The 21,260-nt window shown below is 39.1% G+C and overlaps 4 protein-coding genes across 7 annotated transcripts; 3 read left to right on the top strand and 1 right to left on the bottom strand.

The window, feature by feature from the left end:
- Nucleotides 1-300: 300 nt before the first annotated feature.
- LOC110891288 lies at nt 301-5,887 on the top strand. 3 transcript variants are annotated; one of them, XM_022138984.2, is made up of 5 exons: nt 304-632; nt 3,442-3,542; nt 4,579-4,695; nt 4,765-4,866; nt 5,548-5,887. In XM_022138984.2, the coding sequence occupies exons 1-5, from the start codon at nt 404-406 to the stop codon at nt 5,716-5,718; spliced, it is 720 nt and encodes a 239-aa protein (XP_021994676.1). In that variant the 5' UTR covers nt 304-403; the 3' UTR covers nt 5,719-5,887. The 3 variants fall into 3 exon arrangements, with proteins under 3 accessions (XP_021994675.1, XP_021994676.1, XP_021994677.1); XM_022138985.2 differs by having other exon boundaries at nt 4,582-4,695; XM_022138983.2 differs by having other exon boundaries at nt 301-632; nt 4,579-4,866.
- Nucleotides 5,888-13,928: 8,041 nt separating this feature from the next.
- LOC110891285 lies at nt 13,929-15,495 on the top strand. Its single transcript, XM_022138980.2, has 2 exons — nt 13,929-14,470; nt 14,545-15,495. The coding sequence occupies exons 1-2, from the start codon at nt 13,978-13,980 to the stop codon at nt 15,471-15,473; spliced, it is 1,422 nt and encodes a 473-aa protein (XP_021994672.1). The 5' UTR covers nt 13,929-13,977; the 3' UTR covers nt 15,474-15,495.
- A 1,678-nt stretch (nt 15,496-17,173) lies between these two features.
- LOC110891286 (S-adenosylmethionine synthase 3-like) lies at nt 17,174-19,427 on the top strand. Of its 2 annotated transcripts, none has more exons than XM_022138981.2 (2): nt 17,174-17,375; nt 18,067-19,427. In XM_022138981.2, exons 1-2 carry the CDS (start codon nt 17,189-17,191, stop codon nt 19,239-19,241), a joined length of 1,362 nt encoding a protein of 453 aa, XP_021994673.1. In that variant the 5' UTR covers nt 17,174-17,188; the 3' UTR covers nt 19,242-19,427. The 2 variants fall into 2 exon arrangements, with proteins under 2 accessions (XP_021994673.1, XP_035836227.1); XM_035980334.1 differs by lacking the exon at nt 17,174-17,375 and adding an exon at nt 17,555-17,771.
- Nucleotides 19,341-21,007, bottom strand: LOC110891287 (thioredoxin-like 3-3). The gene is made up of 3 exons (XM_022138982.2): nt 20,752-21,007; nt 20,626-20,651; nt 19,341-19,667 (listed from the first exon to the last, which is right to left on the bottom strand). The coding sequence occupies exons 1-3, from the start codon at nt 20,872-20,874 to the stop codon at nt 19,448-19,450; spliced, it is 369 nt and encodes a 122-aa protein (XP_021994674.1). The 5' UTR covers nt 20,875-21,007; the 3' UTR covers nt 19,341-19,447.
- Between the last annotated feature and the right edge of the window lie 253 nt (nt 21,008-21,260).

Genomic DNA, 21,260 nt, shown 5'->3' on the forward strand with positions numbered 1-21,260 from the left:
CTCACAGACATCCAATCATGTTCCGCCATGTCAGCAACCACTATTCTATCACTCACAAGCATTTTTTAGTGGCGGTGGTCATCACTAGTGATGGAATTCCAACGTACAAGTATTAAAATTTTTTACAATGCGTGATATATTCAACGCGTTCTTTTTTTTCACGAGTGATGAGAGTGGTGACGGCGGTGTTCATAAAAAAAAAAGAGTAATAGAATTCTATCACGCTCCCATCCCCACTCGCCTTGTACAAAATGATGATAATTTTATATTTTCCAACAAGAGATGTCAACTATCCCACGTGTCAACCAATGTGTGGCACAAACAACAAAACTTCATTTCTTCTCCTATTTTTCTTCTTCATCCACCCCCAATTTCTCAACCCTTTCTGATCAACACAACAACAATGGCTTCCTCATCTGCTCCTTCATTCTCAACATTCACTTCCACTTCTCGCTTCAACGACGTCGTTCCGTCATCCTCTTCATCTCCTTCATCAATCCTTCACAGATTCTCCGATCGCCACTCTCCGTCACGTTCCGTTTCACTCACCGCCAAATCCTCCAACTCCGGTAACTTTTCCGGTGATGATCCGTTTGGATTCTATCCTTGGGAGTCAGCTTCCGGAGATAACGGTACGGATATGAATTATTAATAATTTTACATCTTTTTGTTGTTAGATTACATCAATTTTAGGTTAGAAATGTCAGCACTGTAAGTAATTGTGTAGTTTTATGCTCTACAGATCTGATTTTGTTGTATCGGTTATCGATATGAATTATTAATAATTCTACATAGTTTTGTTGTTAGATTACATGAATATTAGGTTAGAAATGTCAGCACTGTAAGTAATTGTGTAGTTTATGCTCTACAGATCTGATTTTGTTGCATCGGTTATCGATATGAATTATTAATAATTCTACATAGTTTTGTTGTTAGATTACATGAGTATTAGGTTAGAAATGTTAGAACTGTAAGTAATTGTGTAGTTTTATGCTCGACAGATCTGATATTGATTAACCTCAATATCGTAATGATATATTGTAGTTCTACATACTTTTGTTCTTAGATTACAGGAATTTTAGGTTAGAAATGTCTAGCACTGTAAGTAATTGTGTAGAATTATGCTCTATAGATACGAATTATTAATCTACATGCTTTTGTTCTTAGATTACATTTTAGGTTAGAAATTTCAGCACCGTAAGTAATGGTGTTGTTTAATGCTCTACAGATCTGATTTTGTTGTGTTGGTTAGAGAAATTTGAACTTGTAGTAGACGATCTGATTCTGATAAACGTCAATATAGATACGAATTATTAATCTACATCCTTTTGTTCTTAGATTACATTTTAGGTTAGAAATGTCAGCACCGTAAGTAATGGTGTTGTTTAATGCTCTACAGATCTGATTTTGTTGTATTGGTTAGAGAAATTTGAACTTGTAGTAGACGATCTGATTCTGATTAACATCAACACCGATATGAATTAACAATAATAATATTACATCCTTTTGCTCTTAGATTACTTGAATTTTAGGTTAGAAATGTCAGCACTGTAAGTAATTGTATAGTTTTATGCTCTACAGCTCTGGTTTTGCTGTATCGGTTGATGGATTTTTAGTTGTAGTAGATGATCTGATTCTTATTAACGTCATATCAAATATGAACTGTTAATAATTCTGCATCCTTTTCTTCTTAGGTTCCATGAATTTTAGGTTAGAGATGTCAGTACAGTAAGTAATTGTGTAGTCTTATGCTCTACAGATCTGGTTTTGTTGTATTGGTTGAGGAATTTTTAGTTGTAGTAGACGATCTGATTCTGATTAACATCAATACCGATATAATTTTTTTTTGAATCTGTTGTATACGTATATGAAATAAGAGGCAATTTGTTGTGAATGGTGGAAGTTATCGCTTGATTTCAAGATATTTAGGTTAAAATGTTAGCACTATAAGTAATTTTGTGATCTATGCTCTATAGATCTGATTTTGTTGTATCTGTCTAAGTAGTTAATGCGGTAAAATATCGGATATCGGTCAAGGACCGATATTTGAGATATCGGTTATCGCGGTGGGATATCGGTAATTTTAATATCATGCTAAATTTATATATATATATATATATATATATATATATATATATATATATATAGCAATTTAACACTAACAATTGTAACAAGTAAGAACTGACTATGACTTAAAACACTAACATTTAACAATAACAACTAACAATTAAGACTTAAAACACTAATAGCAGCAATAAGAAGAAAAATGAACGGTAGAAATAAGAAGAATGGTACTGATATCGGGAAAATCGGTGATTTATCGATCAAATATCGGTCCTATATCGGTCAAATATCGGACAATATCACTGATATTATCGGTACCGATATTCTGACCAATATTTTGTACCGCTATCTCGGCAAGGGACCGATAACCAATATATCACTGATATATCGGTTGATATATCCGGATATAAACTACATAGGTATCTGTTGAAATTTTTTTAGTTGTAATAGACCATCTGATTTTGATTACATGGATATGAATATGAGTTTAAGAGTTCTCAAACCTTTGATCGACTGTATTCCGGTGCCGGAATTGTTATCAAATTTGTTGTATACATTTGAAGTAAGAGGCAACTTTTTGACTACCGTGTTAATTATGGATCATGGATATATTAACGCAAGTCCTGTTGCATTGGTTGAGAAATTTTTAGTTGTAGCAGACGATCGGATTCTGATTAACATCGCTACTGATATGAATTTTCAACATTTGATTGATTAATATTTTGGTGCCGGAATTGTGTTCGACAACTGTATTAATCATAGATTACTTTTAAACTTTTGTGGATGGAGAACTGTGGAAGTTATTATTTGATTTTATGATATTTAGGGATTTTCTTGGTGGTGTAAGCTCCGTGACAGATTGCTCAACCATAGTTGTCAATAACGAGCGTAGCGATTGCTATAGCGTGCTACGTAGTGTATAGGTCTAGGCTTGCTATTAGGGTGGTAGCGATAGATAGCGATTTTTTTTTAAATATAAATAGTAATTAAATATTGCTATAAAATAGCTGGATTTTAGGTTTTTGTTAAATATACATGTAAAATAGCATATATACCAGGGTATTTTGATATAAAATACATATAAAATTTTAACTTTTATTTCTAGTGTATCACTATTTATAAATTAGCTGCCCGCTATTTATCACTATTCGCTATGTAGCATATAGGTACCTTATCGCTATTTGTCGCTATTTGCCATTAACAACTATGTGCTCAACCTTTGATGGTGATTACGGTCAAATATATAATGATCACATAGCAAATTGCACATGATTCTTATTTCTTAGAAACTTAAGCTAACATCCTATTAAATTTAGGCGTCTTTATCTGTCAACATAATTTCCTGTGGTTTTTAAAATGCATCTAAAACGTTTACAGGTATTGAATGGGAACAGCAGGAAACGATTACATTGTTCACTGCTGATGGGCTTGTTCAAATCGGAGGATTAATGGTTCCTAAACGTGTCTCTTCGTCACAGGTATGTTCAAGAATCAAGATTAGTTCTCTGACTTTTTTCCTATTAACAATAGCCAAGTACACTTGTAATATATAGTTATATCTTATATGCTATATATGTCTTTTCATTACTTGACAGTTGACACCGTTATGGTGTTTTTGCAAGTTGTTGGTTTTTTAACTTTCTTTTTTTTAGAGTGAAATGCCATTTTCGTCCCTGAGGTTTGGCCAGTTTTGTGATTTTCGTCCAAAGGTTTGTTTTTCCACATCTGGATCCAAAAGGTTTGACATCTTGCCAATTTCATCCGGCTCGTTAACTCCATCCATTTTTCTCCGTGAAATCAGGGGTATTCTTTTCTTTTTTGTTAACTTAAAGGGCAATTAGGTCTTTTTTACTTTATGTAAAAGCATTTAGCATAACGTACAAGTATTGAAAAAAGACGAAATTTCCCTTGACTTAACGGAGAAAATAGGATGGAGTTAATGAGTCGGATGAAAATGGCAAGATTTCAAACCTTTTGGATTCAGATGCTGAAAAACAAACCTTTGGACGAAAGTCGCAAAACTGACCAAACCTCAGGGACGAAAATGACATTTTACTCTCACCAATAATTAAGTTTATTACTATCATTGAATAAAATGTAATACTATATTGTTTTGAATAACAAGATTTTAGGAGGTTGTATGCATTCAACATACACTATAGGCAACCTTCTGACCCTTTTTTTAGAGTTAATTACTGTTTTCGTCCCTGTGGTTCGTCAAAAATCACTATTTCAGTCCATTAGTTTAAAAATTGCGATTTCAGTCCCTATGGTTTCACTTTGGTAACCATTCAGTCCACCTCGTAACCATTTCAGTCCCTGTACTTACAGAATAAATGGATTGAAATGGTTACGAAAGTGAAACCACAGGGACTGAAAGCGCAATTTTTAAACTAATGGGCTGAAATAGTGATTTTTGACAAACCACAGGGACGAAAACAGTAATTAACTCCTTTTTTTATTATCTAATATTTATGAAATAAATCTGATAAATGTTGCGGTTCCTGGGTCCAGAAGAAGCAATTGAAGTCAAAGACGTCCGCAAGATCACAACAATTTAAGGAAAGCAATTACATGGATCCGGCTCAAGGCCTGTGTTTGGGTGCACTTTTTGACATCGCAGCTACAAATGTAGATCTTCACATTCTATCGTTCAACAATTACTTCAAATCTTTTTATGAGTTTGAAAATTGGTTTCAGGGACTTGATTCCGGCCGAAGACTTTGCATAATTGGATTTTGCCGTTCCATTGAGATGTTAAGTGATGTAGTTGAGGATACCGTTTTGGAGCACGGTGGAGAAGTATTGCACAAATCCTGGGTCCTAAAAAGCCCGTTCTTGACCAAAACAATTGGGCCAGTTGGTCTATACAGGGCCCATATTTTTTTTTTAATTTTAATTGTTTAAATTTGTGAAATTGATGTAAAAATTTAGAGTAAAGTACATAGATGGTCCCTATGGTTTACCAAAGTTTTGTATTTGGTCCCTAGCTTTCCATAAGTACATGGGTGGTCCTGATGGTTTGCACATTGTAACGCATTTAGTCCCCAACTTTGCCAAAAGTCACATGGATGGTCCCTGTGGTTTGCACTTTGTAACGCATTTAGTCTCTTAACTTTTTCTAAAAGTGCAAACCACAGGACCATCCATGTACTTTTGGAAAAAGTTGGGGACTAAATGCGTTACAAATTACAAACCACAAGAACCATCCGTGTACCTTTGAAAAGCTAGGGACTAAATCTAAAATTTTGGTAAACCACAAGGACCATCCGTGTACTTTACTCTTTATTAAATCACACTAGTCGCTGCCAATCTGGTTTATACAACTAAAACTTTCAAACAAGTAGGCGTTTTGGTCTATGGATCGGGCTTCAGGCTTAACGGTCCATGTAGGGCTATTTTCGTTTTTTTGGACCTGTTTTGGGCCTAACCCATTTGTGCACTTATTATTGTAATTCATATCTACTTCTTTATTGATGTCAGGTGGTTGTAGCAGAGAAGGGTAGTAAGGGGGGTTTAAATGAAAAATTAAAGATGACAGTCGCTGTGCCGCTACTTTGGGGTGTACCTCCGGTGTCGGAGTCGCTTCAGATTGCGGTTCGTAGCGGTGGAGGAATTGTTGACAAGGTTTTCTGGCAATGGAACTTTTGGTAAATCGGTTTAAAATAATGAATGTTCTTTTGTACATAATTGCTGTATAAAACATATGCTGTATCATATCACTAACTTTAATAAGTGTATATCTAATCATTCATGTGAATATCAAATTGATTCAAGGCAATTGTATCTTTTTATAATAATCCAAGAAAATATATCTTGAACATGTTATCGGTTTGTTGGTTGTTATGATGGCGCTTGTAAACAGTGCGTGTTCAAGCGCATCTTGAGATGTCTTCGGGGGACGATTTTCTTAGCCGAAATATTTGTATATATTTTAGGGATATATTTATCTTTATTTATTGATCGGTATTGTATTCATTATAGGATTGTATTTTCTTATTTAGAGATAGGGTTTTTATGTAACCTATATAAAGGGACATTATGCATTATGTAAAGGGCATCAAATTTAACAATACCATGAATGCTTTCATGGTATCAGAGCCTCGGTTCTAATCTCTACCCTATCTCTTCTTTCTTCCAGCTGGCGCATCTGTAACCCCGATTTTACCTCTTTATTTTTTTCCGTTTCCAGCCTGTTACAATCATGACGAAGACAAACGAAGATACTGCTAGCAGCGATAAACCCACACCGTCCAACCTTCACCCAGCGTATTCTGTAACCAACATTCAATCGAAAATCAGAACCCTAGATGGCTCCAAGGTTGCTTATTCTTCTTGGGTGAAATTATTCAGATTTCACGCCATCGCCTATAAGATGCTAGACCACATTGATGATTCCAAACCACCAGATTCCACAGACCCGACTTACCACACATGGAAGGAAATCGATGCACTGGTTTCTCAATGGATATACAACACATTTCAGACGACTTCTTGCTGACATGGGTTCTGGACACTGAAGCATCAGCCAAGGATACATGGGTAAAACTTCAGAAAATCTTTCTCAGCAACAAACATGCCAAGGCTACAGGCTGCAGCGCTGGAAACACGGTTTGTTGTGACTCTTGCCTCTTGCACATCTGTTGATGACTGTTGTCATCAATTAAAGGAGTTAGCAAACCAACTTGCTGATGTCGATCAACCTGTTTCTTAAAAACGTCTGGTCCTACAACTAGTGCACGGGCTCTCAGCCGAGTTTGACAGTACGTCTCAATTAATTCACTCACAGTAGGCTGATTGGGATATGGCTCGGACTATGTTACATGATGAAGTCATTCGATTGGAGGCTAGGCAACAGCGTTCGTCCTCTGCCCTTGTCACTGGTTCACCATCACCTTCCGCACCTACTCAATCCACAGAAAACAATCCCACTAACACAACTGGTTCACAGTTGACGGGGACGAGGACGCGAGCCAAACTCACAGGGTCGGGGCAGACGCGGACGCGGGTACAGTAGTCAGCCCGCAAACAACTCTTGGGCCTTCTAGAACCAACAGTTTCCACAGTGGGCCTGGTGGTCCACACCACCTTGCCCCTACCCAACTCAAACCACTTGGAGGTCCACTTTAAACTCACTTCCAACAAACCAACCCCAAGCCCAAAATCCAAATCCCCACAGCCCGTTATGCTCGTTACAATACCCCTAGCCCACCTATTTACAGCCCATAGTCCACGGCTCCCGCTGCTCCTCCCGGTTTTGTTGCATTGAACCCGTCCGAATTAAGTGCACCCTTCAATACTATGCAGCTGAATTATACGGATCCAAACTTGATTATGGACACCGGAGCGGAGCGTCATGTCACCGAAAATCGAGGCATGATTCCCAATTTAAACTTATCTAATGTAAACACTAAACTAATGGTTGGTAATGGTCAATATTTACCAATTGAGGGATCCGGTACCGGCTTCCTTCCCATTCAAAACCGAACCTATATTTTACCTAATATCCTTTACAACCCGTAAATAATTAAATCCCTTGTTTTGGTTCGCCGTTTCACCCATGATAACCATGTTTCCATAGAAGTTGATTTGTTTGGTTTTTCTTTGAAGGACCTCAAAACTGGACGCCTGCTTTCCCGCCACAATAGCACGGGCAATCTATATCCGGTCGCCCTATCAGTTCTCCCGACGCAAGCTTGTTTCATCGCTACTCTAGCTTTACCTTGGCATGATCGCCTTGGGCATCCTGGCGGTCAGGTTTTAGATATTCTTACTAAGCGTTCTGGTTTTCTATTTAATCACAATAAGACTTCAAGCTTTTGTCATTCTTGTCGCTTGTCAAACATTAAAAGATTGCCATTTTATGAATCTACTTCCTTTACTTTTGCACCCTTTGACATTATTCATTGTGATTTATGGACCTCACCTATAACTAGTAACATCGGATATAAATATTACATGGTGTTGATTGACAAGTTATCTCACTTTGTTTGGGTCTACCCATTAAAATACAAGTCCGGAACTTTCCCCACCTTTGCCAAATTTCATAGCGTTATAGCAAACACAATTTAACCAAACCATCAAAACTTTTCAATGCGATCTAGGCGGGGAATTTGACGATAATGCTTTTAAACAATTTGCACACCAACATGGTCTTCTTCTGTTTCTCTTGCCCACAAACCTCCTCTCAAAATGGCACGGCCGAATGAATGATCTGTCGACTCAATGACATCATTCGTTCCTTCCTTATTCATGCCCACCTCCCGCTTATCTTTTGGATAGAGGCCCTTCATACCGCAACCTATTTACACAACATATTACCCACTAAGAGACCCAATTTCTTCACCCCCACGTTTGCCTTGTACCTACGCCATCCAACATATGAGCATCTTCGTGTGTTTATCTAAACACATTAGCCACCCAACCCCACAAACTTCACCTGATGTCCATTCGTTGTATCTTTCTTGGTTATCCTCCAGATTTTCGCGGGTAGCGGTGCTTTGATCCGACGACTGGGGAGGTACTGATCTCTTGTCATGTCACTTTTGACGAACACACATTTCCCTATACCATACCGACACCACTCACTTCCTACACTTTCTTGGATGACCCGCCTCCCGACTTTACCTTTAACCGACCCACTACCACACCGCCTACCACCCACTCACGACCTCACATGACATCACCTTTCCCTCTTCATTACGCCCGCCGGCCCAGACTGCCCAACCGGTTGCCACATCAGCCCAGCCGTCAGCACCAACTCCAGCCGTCATGTCTGACTTAACCGGACCCACTAGTGTGCCCACCGGCCCTCCACATCAGTCTGTACAACCGCCAAATACCAACCCTATGACAACCCGACCCAAAGCCAAACATGCTCCCCTTTCCACCACTGTCTCCCCTGTACCAACCTCCTACTCTTAAACCTTTACCGACCCTCATTGGTTAAACGCCATGCAAGCGGAGTTTTGTGCTTTACAGGATAATGCGACTTGGGAGCTCGTGCCTCGACCGGTTGACCGACCAGTCATACGTTGCATGTGGATTTTTCACCATAAGTTTAAATCCGATGGCTTATTAGAGAGATACAAGGCTCGCTTGGTCGTTAATGGTAATTCACAGACAGTGGCCATTGATTTTGAGGATACCTTCAGTCCAGTGGTTAAACCAGCCACCATACGGACCGTTTTATCCATTGCAGTCTCGCGTCCTTAGCCGATCCATCAGTTGGATGTTAATAATGCTTTTCTACATGGACATTTGAATGAAACTGTGTTTATGCATCAACCACCAGGTTATATGGATAGAAGTTTTCCTAACCATGTTTGCAGGTTGAAGAAGTCTCTTTATGGTTTAAAACATGCTCCTCTGACGTGTTATACTCGGTTTGCCACCTTTATCTTCTCTCATGGTTTTCGTGGTGGTGTGTGTGATAATTCGTTATTTGTGTACACACGAGGCTCTCACACAACTTATTTATTGCTTTATGTGGACGGCATCCTGCTAATTGCCTCATTCTGTTGCATGATATTATCACTACTCTATCTCTTGGGAATTTGCTATGACTGATTTGGGCCCACTCCATCACTTCTTGGGAATTAAAGTGACTCCTCATGCATCATGCAAATGGTTTATTTTTGGATCAGACAATTTCGAGGGCTTCTATGTCCACATGTAAGCCTTGTACTATTCCGTTTGATTTGTCTTCTAAATTGAGTGCTACAGATGACCCGCTTTTCCATAATCCTACGTTATATTGAAGTCTGGCAGGGGCATTACAATATCTTACCTTCACCTATCCCGATATATCTTATGTTGTGTAACAGGTATGCTTGTTCATGCACGAACCACATGAGCCTCCCTTTGCCGTTTTGAAGCGCATAATTCGGTATTTACAAGGCACTCTTGACTATGGTATTCGTCTCATTAGGTCAACGACCCATTCTATGGCGGCCTATTCAGATGCACATTGGGGAGGTTGTCCCGATTCACATTGATCCATGAGTGGTTATTGTGTGTTTTTAGGAGACAACTTGATTTCATGGTCATCAAAGTGTTAGCTACTATTTCCCGAACACTTATTTCTCGATCAAGTGCCGAAGCAAAATATGGTGGAGTGGCTAACGCAGTAGCTGAGGCTACTTCGATTCGGAATTTACTTTCAGAATTGCATTTTTCGCTTCGTCACGCTTCGGTCGTTTTTTGTGAAAATGTATCGACAATATACTTATTAGATAATCCTGTTCAGAATCAGAGAACGAGAACGAAGCACATTGAGATAGATATACATTTTGTTCGGGAAAAGGTCTGTGTTGGTCATATTCGAGTTCTTCATGTCCCGACCTCTCTGCAGTATGCTGATATTTTCACCAAAGGACTTCCTCGACAGCTGTTTCAATCTTTTCGCTCCGGCTTGAGCGTTTGTCCTACGCCCGCTCAAACTGTGGGGGAGTCTTAGCCGATATATTTGTATATATTTTAGGGATCTATTTATCTAATTGGTATTGTATTCATTATAGGATTGTATTTCCTTATTTAGAGATAGGGTTTCTCATGTAATCTTCCCTATATAAAGGGATGTTATGTATTATGTAAAGGGCATCGAATTTATCAATACCATGAACACTTTCAGATTTCTCTTGGATTGAGTATTCAGCGGTATGATAGTTGTGATTAGGGCTATAAACGGACCGAACGTTCAGCGAACAGTTCGTGAACCGTTCGGCGGGAAGTTCGTTTATGTTCGTTCGTTTAATAAACGAACGAACATGAACAAGAAATTTCGTTCGATTAGTTAAATGAACGAACATGAAGAGATGTCTCATTCGTTCGATTGTGTTCGTGAACGTTCGGTAAGGTGTTCGTGAACGTGTTCATGAACATTCGTTGATTTACGTTCGTTTATGTTCATATTTTTGTGTTTTAATTGAAGATCTTTGTACTTTCTTATATTTTATTTGTACTTTTTATATTATTAAACATTTATTTATTTTATTACTCTAACAATTAAACTAGGAAGCCCACTTTCACTTTGTTGATGCATCATTTCCCTTTCATTTCTCATTATTTACATCGGCGAATATGATCTACCTCCGATCCATAATAAGGGATTCAAGTTCGAGTGCTACTCTCTGGGCCATCTATCTTTATCCTTCGTCGCGTTCGACAAATTTATTTGTGTTCGTTTATGTTCGTGAACCGTTCGTGAACACGCTCATTTCCTTAATGAACGAACACGAACATAAAATCTGGTTCGGTAAGTGTTCATGAACCATTCGTGAACACATTTATTTCCTTAACGAACGAACACGAACAAGGCCTTGTTCGTGTTCGTTCGGTTCGTTTACAGCCCTAGTTGTGATATACATGCTTATTCTGATGCCTGTTGTCCTGATGATCGACGGTCTACAACTCGTTATTGTATTTTTCTTGGATCCAACCTCATTAGTTGGTGTTCCAAGAAACATGGTGTTGCTCGGTCTAGTATAGAGGCTGAGTATTGTGCTTCGGTGTATGCTGCGAAGGTTCGTTGGATTTTATCTCTTTTACATGAGCTACGCATGTGTTTGTCATTCCACCTACTATTTGGTGTGACAACATTGGTGCTACTTATCTTACACTCAACCCAGTGTTTCATCAACTACATTATATTCGGGATATGGTTTTCGATCGTGTTTTGTCGCTGAGATGTCTCCCTACTATAGTTTAGGCTGATCTTCTGACCGAAGGGCTGTCTTCCTCTTAGTTTGACACTCTAAGGTCCAAGCTTCACGTAGCTGTTTCCCGTTCAGTTTGAAGAGGTATTAGAGTGTATTAGTGAGGCTCTTGCCAGCTGGAGTTTGTTAGAGTTAAGTCAGTTTGTCGTTCATTTAATTTAGGAATGAAGTACAGAAAATCATATGTCCCCCTCATTATTTTCTGACAACAGGGCCCACCGGTAGTCCAGTGAGCCCGTCTTGGGCTTCCATCATTTGGGCCGGCTAGTGAATCAATAGAAAAGGCGGGAAAACGGAAAGGATCTGTACTATCAATTAATGCTTGACGGAGAGAGAGAAAAGTTGATTGCCGGAATAGGAGTACAAGGCATCTGGCCTCATTAATGAATCCTGGAATCCACCCGTTGGGGCTCAGACACGTGTCTGAGTCCCCCAAAGCTGCCAGAACGCCGTTAGATGATCCCGGCAAGCTATCCAAGAAAGATAAGCGACTTCCATTATATAAGGAAGGGGAGGATATTTGGTAAAGGTATGCATTCAAGAACCCTTCTCATTAAATACTGAAACACTTCATTTATCACCCACATTATCCTGAATTCACACCAAGGAGAATGTTCCGGCGATTACACTTTTTTTTTTTTTTTACTCGTCGGAATAGGCTTCTCACTTCTCCGGCAAGTTTACTTACTCTCACGCCGAAGCTTGGTCACGGATTCCCCCTCCGCCTCCGGGGTCCTCTGTGACGAGGCTAACGGTTTTTTATTTTGTAGGACGACGAGGCAATACCTTTACAACGTTGAGGAGACCCATTGACCGTCAAACGGGACCTGAGGTCTCGACATTAACGCCATCATGGGACCCTAGTCCACTAGTGATCCTCCTTAGAACACGTTGTAAAAGGTCACCACCCACCTGAACCTGAAAATTATATGTCCCCTCATTATTTTCCATATTTTTTTAGTCTAGCTAACGTACTCTTCTTGAATCCACTTTGTTTTATTCCACAATTGGTATTCTATTTTTTTTTTCTCGTTTACTTGGTCTCAATTTTTTTTCCCATAAATTGGTAATTTTAGTTTTTATTCCACACTTAACTCTATGCGTTTGATTTAAAGATTAAACGTACCCTGTTTAAAGAATTTAGAGTTGTAACTTTTAGGAAATGAGGGTGCTTAATGTTATTAAACTACAATGAAGATGGACTGTATTTTGTGTGTATTATAATAATTTATTGAGTTAACTGTCATTTTTCGTTATTGTGGTTTGGTGGAAAATGTCACTTCAGGTCAAAAATGACAGTTAACTCTAACCGACTTCAAATCCGACTAGGGAGCTCCTAGCGATTTTTGCAACCATGTAACCGACTTCATAATTGATTAACCATAACCGGAGTTTGGTTATGGTTAATTGTAAAAACCGAACCATGCACACCCCTAGTTTTAAAGTTTTATGTTGTCAAGGGCTTTACATGGTTAACGTTTCATGTTATTTAACCTTTATAACACGTAGGCTTTCGATCTAGCATTTGTATACATTGCGTCTTAAATTGTAAGCCCTCAGCCGCAACGTGGCGGGGTAAAACCTAGTTAAACCTTAAAAGGATATTTAGAAGTGTACAACACTTGCAATATCTTATCATCTCAAGTCGTAAAACCCACGTGACAAAATAAGAAAAAAGTAGGTAGACAAAACAAAAAAAATGAAACGTTTATTTCTTCCCAACTTAGAAATTGAAATTTGAATGTTGGAAACGGTCAAAAATTTCCACTATGCTTATCTAGTTATCATCATGACAATTCACTTCCTCTACACCACACACGTCGACAAGTAAATCATTATCATTATCATCAATCATGCATATAGGTTATGAAAGATCATGCCATTAGGACATATGTAATGGGGCGCGAGGAGATGGCATAGCGCCGATACGGCGCCCACAACACCGCCCCCCGGGGCGCTATGAGAAAAAAAAAAGAAAGGGCGTGTTTTATTTCGCGGCGCGAGGAGATGGCTTTTTATGTTTTTGACCGTTTGATAACGGTCATAAATTAAAAAAAAAAAAAAAATTCAATTTTTTTTATTTTTCACACTATAAAACCTCATATTCTTCCACTTTTTTTACAACTCAAACCTCATACTCATTCTCCATACTCATTCTCCATATACTTTTAAAAAAGCTAGTCTCACTTTATAAAAAATGGGTTCCCCGTCGGAAGAGTCTTTCACCGAAATTTACCGAAGATATTTTTCGCCCGACGAAGACGCGGCCGAGGAAGAAGCGGTTACGAGTGCATGTACTTTTGTGCTACAAACATTTGAGCACATTCGGCCACCACCCCCTCCACGACCCATCTTGCGACGCACCTATATCTTGCGAGATCGTGAAGCCGCGAACGAGCGTTTGATGAAAGACTATTTTGACGCGGCACCGGTTCACGGACCGAATGTTTTTAGACGACGTTTTCGGATGAGCCAAAGGTTATTTTTGCGCATTAACAATGACTTGGAAAATACGTACGATTTCTTTAAGCAAAGAATGGACGCACGAGGATATCTAGGCTTCACCTCAATTCAAAAGGTCACATCCGCCTTACGCGTATTAGCATACGGAAACACGTACGACATCAACGACGAGTATTTGAAGATGGCGGAGAAAACAACCCGAGATACCTTGGAACATTTTTGCTATGGTAATTTTTTAATTGTCTTTTATTTATTTACTTTTATACATTTATTTTTTCGTAACTTTTAAATTATATTTTAGGAATATGCCAGTTATATGGAAAATGTTATTTGAGAAACCCCACTTGGAACGACCTTCAAAAAATATATGAGGTGCATCTAGAAAAGCATGGAATACCCGGCATGATTGGTAGCTTGGATTGTCGTCAATGGCGTTGGTATAATTGTCCAACCGCATGGCGAGGTCAACATACGCGGGGTGATCAAAAAGGGCCAACTTTGGTATTACAAGGTGTTGCGTCATACGACCTTTGGGTTTGGTCGGCCTTCTTTGGTGTAGCCGGGTGTTTTAACGATATTAATACGTTAGAGGCTTCACCATTAATCGAGGGCTACATTTCTGGAACTATACCAAAGGCCGGTTTCCATGCAAACGGGAACGATTACGAGCATGGCTACTACTTGGGCGATGGTATCTACCCCGAGTATTCGATTATTGTTAAAACGTTTTCTGAAACTTTCGATGAAAAAAGAAAGTATTTTAAAAAATTACAAGAGTCTTCGAGAAAGGACATCGAGAGGTGTTTTGGGGTTCTACAGCAACGATGGCATTTTATCAGGAATCCTTGTCGCATGTGGCATAAGGATAAAATACGAATGGCCATGTATGCTTGCATCATTTTGCATAATATGATCATTGAGGATGATGGAAAAGCGATATGCCAAAACTATATTCCCGAAGATTTGGTCGAACTACCCCAAGCGACAACGGAAGAGAGACTCGCAAATGCTCAACTACTCCGATCTAGAGAAATACATAACACGTTGAAGGCGGATTTGGTTGAGCATGCTTGGGCGATTCGCCCAATTCGATCAAACAATGATCACGACGAAGATTCCGAGGAAGAAGTGGGGGAGGAATTCGAAGACGGGAACTTTGAAGACGTAGGTTTAGATGCTGGAGAAAACGAAGAGGAAGAAGGAGAGAACGAAGATGACACCGAAGAATAAATTTATTTTTTAGGTGTAATTTTTTTTTTAGTGTAACTTTTTTTTTTATTTTTAATGTAGTGTTTTTTATTTAATGAAATGTTTTTTATTTTATAAAACTTATAAATTATTTAAAAAATAGAAAATTAAATTAATTGAGTAATGATTACACAGGGGCTTTATGACTACGGCCCCAAATTGCATAAAGCCCCATAAAGCCCCTTTGCTGACGTGGCATGCCACATGGCGCATAACGCCCCTTTGAGGGCTTTATGACTACACATGCCCTTATAATGATAAAATTTGCAAGTTATACAACGCAATTGTTATTATCTGAGTGGGTTTGTCGTAAAGCTTGTCTATGTTTGAAGGGGGGGGGGGTAAACCCTACACGAACTAGAAATTTTTACATGAATTTAAACTACTGCACTTGATCTTGAAGATGACTAAAGCCTGAAAATAGTATCTGACATACGAACCTGACCATGACTTGCGTATTTGACAATATAACTAAAGAGATAAAAACATATTTGGTGCCTTCAAAGAAAAACTTGAAGTTACGGCTAACAAGCTCAGAATCGGAGGATCAAATCCCACACAAACTAAGGTGGCGTTCGTTTCATGGAATGGAATGAAATTAGGAAGTTTTTCTTTGTAAAATTGATCTTGGTTAGGGGAGAGAGGAATTTGAAATCCCATGAATTTCTTTAATCAATGAAATTTGTGACTATTTCAACATTCCTTAGAAATCCTTCACTCTAATGAAGGAATGAAATGGAATGTTGAAATAGTCACAAATTTCATTAGAGTGAAGGATTTAAATTCCTCCCTCCCCCAACTAAGATCAATTTTACAAAGAAAAACTTCCTAATTCCATTCCATTCCATGAAACGAACGCTACCTAAAAGTTTTACGTAATTTTAAACTGTGTTTTAAAAAGCGCGTCTAGGCGCGAGGCGCACTAAGGCGCAGGTCTCAGCGCTTCAGGGTACCTGAGGCGCGCTTTTACCACAAAGCGCAAGAAAAGCACATTTTTTTGGGTTTTTTGAGGTCTGAGGCGCGCGCCTTATGTATTTTGGGTGTTTTTATGTTGTTTTTATGCATGGAAGTGTTAAAAAATAGGTTTTTTGGCTTGTACATATAGGTAAAATCATATATAAACCTTAGGTATAACTATATTTTGGATAAGAGATGCTAAAAACCTATGGGATATGTATAAAGATTTATATAATATTCTTGCGCCTCAGGTACGAAAAGCCCACCGCTTTTATGCTTTGCGCTTCGCACCTCATGTTACTTTTGTGCGCCTCTCGCTTTTTAAAACCAGGATCTTAAAAACTATACACGACACAAACCCAAAAATAGTGTCGGACATATGAATTTGAACATGACTTGCATATTCGCAATTTAACATAAACACGATCCGTATAATTCAAATAATTTGCTTATAAATATTAATCATCTAAAAATACAAATTTATAAAAAAAAGAAAAAAAGAAAACAACTCAGAAGTTGATTTCCAAAGGTATCTATCTAAAACCAAAATATGCCAAACATAAATCAAAACCAATGGTTAATCTAACAACAATTGTGAAGATCACAATTGATTATCAATCCTAACCAATAGTTCATCCAACGGTTGTAAACATCTTACTTGAACAAACTACCACTAAGGTGAAAAGGTTGGTAAAAGGGTCCCACCAAAAGGTTAGAGGGTTGGTGAAGGCGCCAACCATATGGGAGTAGTTGAGTTTTCACATGTACAACCTTCACTGCATACCGTACAACCTCATATCAACATTCACCAAATTCATATCCTTCACATCCACACCTATAAATTTCACAACTCCCTCACTCACTTTGAACCATCCATCTTTGTTGTTCTTCTTCATATCTCTCTCTCAATATCCACATCAATTAAGGGTATGCTCATTTTACGTTTATTATATCAAATTTAATTCCAAAATTTCGATTCGGATATCGATTTAGGGATAACGATACCATACTAGTACTGTACCATACTGGTACGGTACTATACCATATCATATCATATCATATCATGCATTCATACCAGTACTGACAAAAAATATACAGTACAGAATTTGATTTTGAATTTATCTTAACTTTGGTATCGGTACTATGTGGTGTGATACCGGCACTAACCGGACATATACGGTTTTAGTTTTAGCTAAATTTCGGCATCGATATTGTGTTGTACGTACCGGTACCGATCTCACAACTATATGATTTCTGGTTTTATGATCTGATTTTTCATTACTTGAATTTGCGTATGATACTGGCACTGACTGAACATATATGGTACGATATTTGGTTTTAGTTTTAGCTAAATTACATATACGGTACAACATTCAGTTTTAGTTTTAGCTTAGTTTCAGTATCGGTATCCCTATGTATATGATACTGGCACTGACCGAACATATACGGTACAATATTCAGTTTTAGCTTTCGCTAAATTTCGGTATCGGTACTATGAGGTACGGTATCGGTACCGGTAACGATCTCTATCCCTATGTTGATTTCTAGTTCTGTGATCTGATTTTTCATTTCCTGAATTTGAGCTTATGTTGTGGAATTTTGTATCTATTTGTCACAGAGATGGAGACCTTCCTATTCACATCCGAGTCGGTCAACGAAGGACACCCAGACAAACTCTGCGATCAAGTCTCGGACGCCATTCTCGACGCATGTCTAGAACAAGATCCCGAAAGCAAAGTGGCCTGCGAAACATGCACGAAGACGAATATGGTTATGGTCTTTGGTGAGATCACCACAAAGGCTAATGTCGACTACGAAAAGATCGTCCGTACAACTTGTAGAAACATCGGGTTCACGTCTCCGGAAGTCGGGCTCGACGCTGACAACTGCAACGTTCTAGTCTACATCGAGCAACAAAGCCCGGATATCGCTCAGGGTGTGCACGGACACCTCAGCAAGAAGCCGGAAGAGATTGGGGCCGGTGATCAAGGTCACATGTTTGGTTATGCAACCGATGAAACTCCTGAGCTTATGCCGCTAACACACGTGTTAGCGACTCAGCTCGGGGCTAAACTAACCGAGGTTAGAAAGAACAAGACTTGCCCATGGCTCAGACCCGATGGAAAGACCCAAGTGACGGTTGAGTACCGAAACGACAACGGTGCTATGGTACCAATCCGGGTTCACACGGTTCTCATCTCTACACAACATGACGAGACCGTGACTAACGACCAAATCGCGGCTGATCTCAAAGAGCACGTGATCAAGCCCGTGATCCCGTCTAAGTATCTTGATGAAAACACTATCTTCCACTTAAACCCGTCTGGCCGGTTTGTGATTGGTGGTCCCCACGGTGACGCGGGTCTCACCGGAAGGAAGATTATAATCGACACGTACGGTGGATGGGGAGCTCACGGCGGCGGCGCGTTCTCCGGGAAGGACCCGACGAAAGTGGATAGGAGCGGGGCTTATATTGTTCGGCAAGCGGCCAAGAGCGTAGTGGCTTCGGGGCTCGCACGCAGGTGCATTGTTCAGGTTTCTTACGCTATTGGTGTGGCCGAACCGTTGTCTGTGTTTGTCGACACGTACAAAACCGGAAAGATCCCGGATAAGGATATCCTTGCTCTGATCAAGGAGAATTTCGACTTTAGGCCCGGGATGATGGCGATTAACCTCGACTTGAAGAGGGGTGGCAATTACAGGTACCAGAAGACCGCCGCGTATGGTCATTTTGGTCGTGACGATCCCGATTTCACCTGGGAGACTCCGAAGATTCTCAAACCGAAAGCTTGAGTAAAACGACACTTTTACGGTTTTACCCCTCGGATCGGAACTTTGGTTTATGGTTATCTCTTTTGTTTTGTTTGATTGGAAATGTGTGTATGTTTTCTATTATATAAACTATAAAGCAATTCCATTTGATTTAAAATAGTTTATGTTATGAAGATTACATAAATAAAAGTGACTTGCATTGCAACATTTGGTTTAAGCTATTTTAGTTAGGAGTGTAACCATAAACGGTCGTGCAGCCTCTCTTCACCGGCACCAAACATGGCATCAACCCGTTCACCGTCTCTATAGAAGTGGAACGTAGGCGTGTATCGAATATGTTGGGTTGTTTCTGGGCATTCGTCGATGTCTGCGTACACGAAAGAAAGTTTTGGGAACTTGCTGCTTAAGTGGTTGAACGAAGGGAGAATATCCGCACAAACACGACACCTGTAAACAACAATAAAATATACAAATTTTAGTTTAAACATGATCACGGTCAAGGGCGGATCTATGTGTTCGGATGATAGGGAAACGATGACATTTAACTCTTTAAAAAAATAACTGAAATCCCGCTATTTATGGCTACATACCCTGTAGCGACCTTCGACCTATACGCTACACTATTCGCTATAGAGACCGCTATTGACAACTATAAACTAGAGGTGAACATATGAACTGTCTTGTGAACCGAAACCAGTTTTTAACCCCAACCGAAACTGATTATCAAAAACTGGTCGCGGTTTCAAACCAAACCGCCAGTTTGATATTGGTTCGAAAACTCCGTTGAAACTGAGCCGCTTAAAAAGTGATTTCAAACCAAACCGCCAGTTTGATATTGGTTTGAAAACTCCATTGAAACCGAGCCGCTTAAAAACCGGTTGCAAACCTCACCAATCCTTTTCCGGTTTCAAAACCGAATAGTTTGGGAAAGAACCTGTTTTGACCATCTTTGACCGAAACCGGACCGGTTGGGCTCAGAAACCTATTTAACCTAAACTGAAACCTATTATAAACTGGTCCCGGTTTCAAACCGAACCACCGGTTTGATACCTAGAACTCTTTCGTTGAAACCGAACAAGTTACAAACCGATTTCAAAGCGGACCGTTCCGTTTCCACTTGGAAACCAGTCTCAAAACCAAACAGGTTTAAACAAACACCGGTTTTGACCATCTTTGACTAAAACCGAACCGGTTTGGGATTAAAAAAAAACCTATTTGTGCCCCTCTACATGAAACCACATTCACTCAGGCATTTCATCGAACACCTTATCTTCAACTTTAGTTTCACAATCTCAAACACTCTCAACTTAAAACTGTGAAATTATCAATCTGTACTCTACAGTTCTAAAATCGTACCCCTTTAATAAAAACAAAATTGTTGTTTATAAATCAGCAATTGACATACCAAGATGCACCGAAGTTGATGACAGCCTGAAATTGGATAAAAATCATATAATTAAGAACTAAAAAAGCAGAATTATAACGAAGATGATGAAGCAAATTGATTTAGAAGTAGTGAAGATTCATATACAGGGGATTTTGAAGTTCTGATTTGATGAAAGATGCCTCTGAGATGCTCATCGTTTGTTGCAGTGATGAGGTTACCATTGGGGTTTGTTTGATTGTGGGTGTTTGTTGTTTTTGTGTTCGCCATGTTTGCGTTCTCGTTAGCTATGGGGGATGAGGACTTCACCCCTTACCTAAAATTGGTTTCTATATCTTTAAAGAGTAAATTGCAAATTTTGTCGTTTACGTTTTAACGTTAACGTTAGCATTCTGCGGAGTCCTTTAGCATAAATGTTGACGAGTTCAATATATAATTTTTCAAAATTCTGTATGTCATGTTTTTTTAACCCTGACTTAGTTAGATTTTTTGGTTAAGTATGATTAAAGAACTAGTAAATTGCTCCGCGCGTTGCCGCAGTGTTCCGTAAAATTTTTACGTCAAAACATAGAACAACTGAAAAACGTACATAAAAATAAGTACGAAAACGTATTACATTTGACCCAACTCATTTTAAGAGAAATTTACGTAGAAAA

Source organism: Helianthus annuus, chromosome 11 (genome assembly GCF_002127325.2).
Source record: "Helianthus annuus cultivar XRQ/B chromosome 11, HanXRQr2.0-SUNRISE, whole genome shotgun sequence".
Classification (NCBI taxonomy): domain Eukaryota; kingdom Viridiplantae; phylum Streptophyta; class Magnoliopsida; order Asterales; family Asteraceae; genus Helianthus; species Helianthus annuus.